Here is a 4,244-nt window from a genome sequence, read left to right as displayed (position 1 = left end):
ATGCAAGAGTTTCCTTGCTTGCTGGTTTTCTTAGTTTTTCTAAGTATCAACCACATCCTCCCTGAACTCCACAGGAAAACACTGAGCCCTTCTCTCACAGTGATGGAACTATCAAAGCTGTTTTCCTTCTGGAAGACATGTGACCTGTTCCCCCCATCCTGCTTCAGCCTATAGTGGCTTTCCCTCAGGTCCAGCCCAAACCCTTCCTCTTTGCTGTCATTCTGGGGACCCCTACACTTCTTCTGTCTTCTGGAACTCACCTTTCCCTCTTTCCCAGCTTTTCTTTTTTCTTTTTTTGGTCCAGTTGCAGGGTCTGAACTCTGGGCCTGGGTGCTGTCCCTCAGCTCTTCAGCTCAAGGCTAGCACTCTACCACTTGAGCCACAGTCCACTTCCGGCTTTTTTCTTTTTGCTTATGTGGTGCTGAGGAATCGAACCCAGGGCCTCAGGCATGCAAGGCAAGTGCTCTACCACTGAGCCAACTTCCCAGCCCCTCTTTCCCAGCTTTTCATCCCTCACTTTGGCATGGAGCCCTCTGTCCACTAACTTCTTGAGCTTCACATGTTGGAAAAGGCCCTTTTCATCATCCTGACCTTGGAGTAGTTTGGTAGAACACAAGGAAAATAATTATCCTGTGATAATTTTGAAGCCATTCACGTATTTCTTTTGATTCCCAGAATTACCCTTAGAAGTGTGATTCTGGTCCAATTCACTCCTAAAAGGTGTGCATTCCATCTCTCTGGAAATCTCTGTGATTTGCTTGGTCTTAGAGATGTAATCTTTCCCGGTGAAGCTCCGGGGTGGAGTTTTCTCTCCCACTATGCTGCCCACTGCAGGTCCTTGCTAGGAAAGTCCAAATGGTCTGTTCTAGAGTGATTCCCTCCTTTTCTTTTCTTTTTCTTTTTCCTCTTTTTTTTTGGCCAGTCCTGGGGCTTGAACACAGGGCCTGGGCACTGTCTCTGAGCTGCTTGGCTCAAGATTAGCGCCACTTCCAGCCTTTTTTGTTTATGTGGCACTGAGGAATGGAACTCAGGGCTTCATGTCCTAGGCAAGCACTCTTACCACTAAGCCACATTACCAGCCCATTCCCCTCCTTTTCTTTCTATGGTCTGCTTTCCTAGAACTGACTTTGAATCTCCCATTTACTATTTTGAGTTCATAGCTTTTCCTCTTGAGTCTCCACAGAGAGGTGGTCACATGATTCTGCAGAGAAAAGATAGACTTAAGACATTTTCCTGTACAATAAGAGGACTATGGCAAATCTGAAATCAGCAGGTACTGGTTAGAGACCCAGGGAAGAGATAGTGTAGCCTTGAGTTCTAAGGCAGTTTGGAGGCCAAATGCCCTCTTCCTCAGAGAACTTAACTTGCACTGATTAGATGAGGCTCATCCATGTTGGGGGGAAGGTGTAGTCAACTTTACTTAAAAGCTGCCAATTTCAGTGGTAGCGGTGTGTTTTGGATGGAAAATGCCTTTATAGCAATGTCTAGATGGTGTTTGAACAACCAGTCAGGTTCCATGGCTGCCAGCATAGCATAGCAATAAGAAGTTGATGAGTCTTCTATTACTGTTACATCAACTCAGGATGGTCACTATAAATATTTTTATGTATTTTTCCTTGAAGCATAACCAGTGTGCAGCGCTCGGACAATGGGTCATATATCTGTAAGACCAAAGTAAACAATGAAGAGATTGTGTCTGACCCCATCTATGTCGAAGTTCAAGGTAAGTCCAGAGGTCCTGTGACCTGAGAGCTGTTTGTTTTAGAGCCTGTGTTACATGTTTTGTGGGTGACAGTCAAGATTTTCCCTATTTATAACTGTCTACAAACCTTGTAAATACATTTGACTAAAATTTTACAAGATGATCCTCCTTTTTGATAATAATGAAATTACTTCTCTTCTTAAAGTTTGAGCTCTATACTAGCACCATAGGTAAGATTAAAAGGGATCATGGCTGAGCACCAGTGGCTTGTGCCTGTAAGCCTAGCTACTCAGGAGGCTGAGATCTGAGGATCTCAGTTCAAAGCCAGCTTGGGCAGGAAAATCCATGAGACTTTTATCTCCTCTTAACCACTAAAAAGCCAGAAGTGAAGCTGTGGCTCAAGTGATAGAGTGCTAGAGTTAAGCAAAAAAAAAAAAAAAAGTTGGACAGTGTTCAGGCTCTGAGTTCAATCCCTAGGACTGGCACGTATACACACACACACACACACACACACACACACACCATGGACTTCCTTGTCTACAGTTACTTACAATTTGAAAAGGAAAAGTGAAAGACTTCTTGTGAAGCAAAGTATCAAACTGTAGCATTAGCCATCCAATCCGGTGGCCTTACCTGCTATTCACCATCCTTTGCCATCTTGCGGTTGCAGAACACAGGAGGCTTAGTGTGTTCCCAGCTCAGCCTGGGGACTGCTTTGGTAGCTTAAACTCCTCACTAGTTTCCCCACATATGTAATGGATTGGAAACTCCATCACACAGATGCCATGACATCACACAGGGGTGGGTTGGGGGTTGGGAGGTGAGGAGTAATGTGTGTTCACCACTGAAGAACGTGACAGTGAGAAATGTGGGCTGAAGTGCCTGTGAACCAGGCCCCCTAAGCCTTGAGTCTAGGGGTTTGCATGCTTGGTTCTGCTGTGACCTTAGGGCCTGTCAAAAAAGAAAAGACTGTAAAGAGGAATGGCCTTGTTATTTTCCCAGGTGTTGCTCCTCATGCCCTGGATGCTGTCCTCCATGACATCTGCAGCCTTCTCCATGATGTTCCTGTCAGCTCAGCTATCCAGTTTCCTTCTTGTCTATTTTCTCTTGTCGAACTCCCACTGAAAGGCTTTATACCACCGATCCTTTTGTGAACCTAACTTCAATACCCACCAGCACTGCAGGAGAACTGAAGGAGGAAGTCTGGGAGAAGGAGGCAGGAGTGGGAGAGTTGGGACACAGGAGATATAGGAAGGGAGAGCCTCCAAGGACTCCCTATTAGACCTTTGTTCTGGGCCCATCCAGGCTGGACAGCTTGTGCCCCACTTATATCAGCAGTAGCAAGAGGGAGAGAGGGAGGGAGGTTTGCTGCTAATCTGGACCTTTTACTTGCTAGGATCCCAGAAAAATAGCCAGGACAGGAACACGTTAAGTCCAAATAGAGTTTAGAAAAGCTCTGAAACAGGAAAAAAAGAATCCTAATTCACATACTTCGCACATCATTCCTCCTGGAACCAGATCTGTGAGTTCCTAACCTCAAAAGAACACATTTGAAATGCTTGAGGACAGTCGGCTTGATTTGTTAAAAGTCTGTACACATGCCCCAAAGAAGTACTCACTGATTTTCTCTGAAACGTTCCCAAGCTTCCTTTTGGCCTGGGGTTTGTAACCACAGTAGGAATCCTTAGGATTATAACTGTGCAACATGACTCCTTCCGCTTTGAAAAACCTTCATCCCTACACAAGGTTACAGATGTGTGTGTGTGTGTGTGTATGTGGTATGTGTGCGCGCGCGCACCCGCACACGCACATGAATACACTCATGTGTATGTGCATGTGCATCGAGGTTTGAACACAGGGCTTTGCATATGCTAAGCACTTGCTTTACCACCAAGCCATACCCCTAGCCTAGTATACAGATTTTTAAAAATTCATTGTCACTCACCTAAAATCACACACCATAGATTGTCCCGAAAATTCAGGCAGATCTGTTACATGTCTTTGTTTTTCTTTTGTGCTTGTTTTGTTGAAATGTTGAGTCTGCCAACCAGTCTCAGATCTTCAAGACTCCCTTCTGGCAAAACCAGTTTTGAAACACCTTTTCTCTTTCGGGAAAGTGTCCTAGAAAGCCAGCTCAGGGTGGACTAATAAGAATGAGTCTCTATACTTTTTACCTGACTTCATGAATGTGGAAAACTGGCCACTTTAGAACCAAGGTGATATTTAAAAAACACCCTCAGTGGCTTATGCCTGATTACCTTAGCTACTCAGGAGGTTCAGGTCTAAAGGATCAGAATCCAAGGCTATTCCTGTCAGGAAAGTACTCAAGGCTCTGTCTCAACAGAAAAAGCTGGGTTGGTGGCATATGTCTGTCAGTCCAGCTATTATAGGAAGTATAAATGGGCAAAATCACAGACCATATTGCAAAAATAACCAGAGTGAAAAGGACTAAAGGCATGGTTTAAGTCACAAATCACCTGTCTAACAAATGTAAAGCCCAGAAGTCAATTCCAAGTACAGCCAGTTTTTTTGTTTTTTTTTT

The 4,244-nt window shown here is 44.5% G+C and overlaps 1 protein-coding gene across 1 annotated transcript in view; it reads left to right on the top strand.

The window, feature by feature from the left end:
- Window positions 1–4,244, top strand: part of Mertk (MER proto-oncogene, tyrosine kinase) — a gene marked incomplete at its 5' end in the record, with an annotated part of 118,799 nt that overhangs the window by 25,427 nt on the left and 89,128 nt on the right. Inside the window, one exon of the mRNA XM_013019713.1 lies at window positions 1,623–1,723. Within this exon, the coding sequence (XP_012875167.1) occupies window positions 1,623–1,723 (101 nt within the window). The remainder of the gene's footprint in view (window positions 1–1,622; window positions 1,724–4,244) is intronic.

Source organism: Dipodomys ordii, unplaced genomic scaffold (assembly GCF_000151885.1).
Source record: "Dipodomys ordii isolate 6190 unplaced genomic scaffold, Dord_2.0 Scaffold47, whole genome shotgun sequence".
NCBI classification, from domain to species: Eukaryota; Metazoa; Chordata; class Mammalia; order Rodentia; family Heteromyidae; genus Dipodomys; species Dipodomys ordii.
This window is presented reverse-complemented; position numbering and strand designations above follow the sequence as displayed.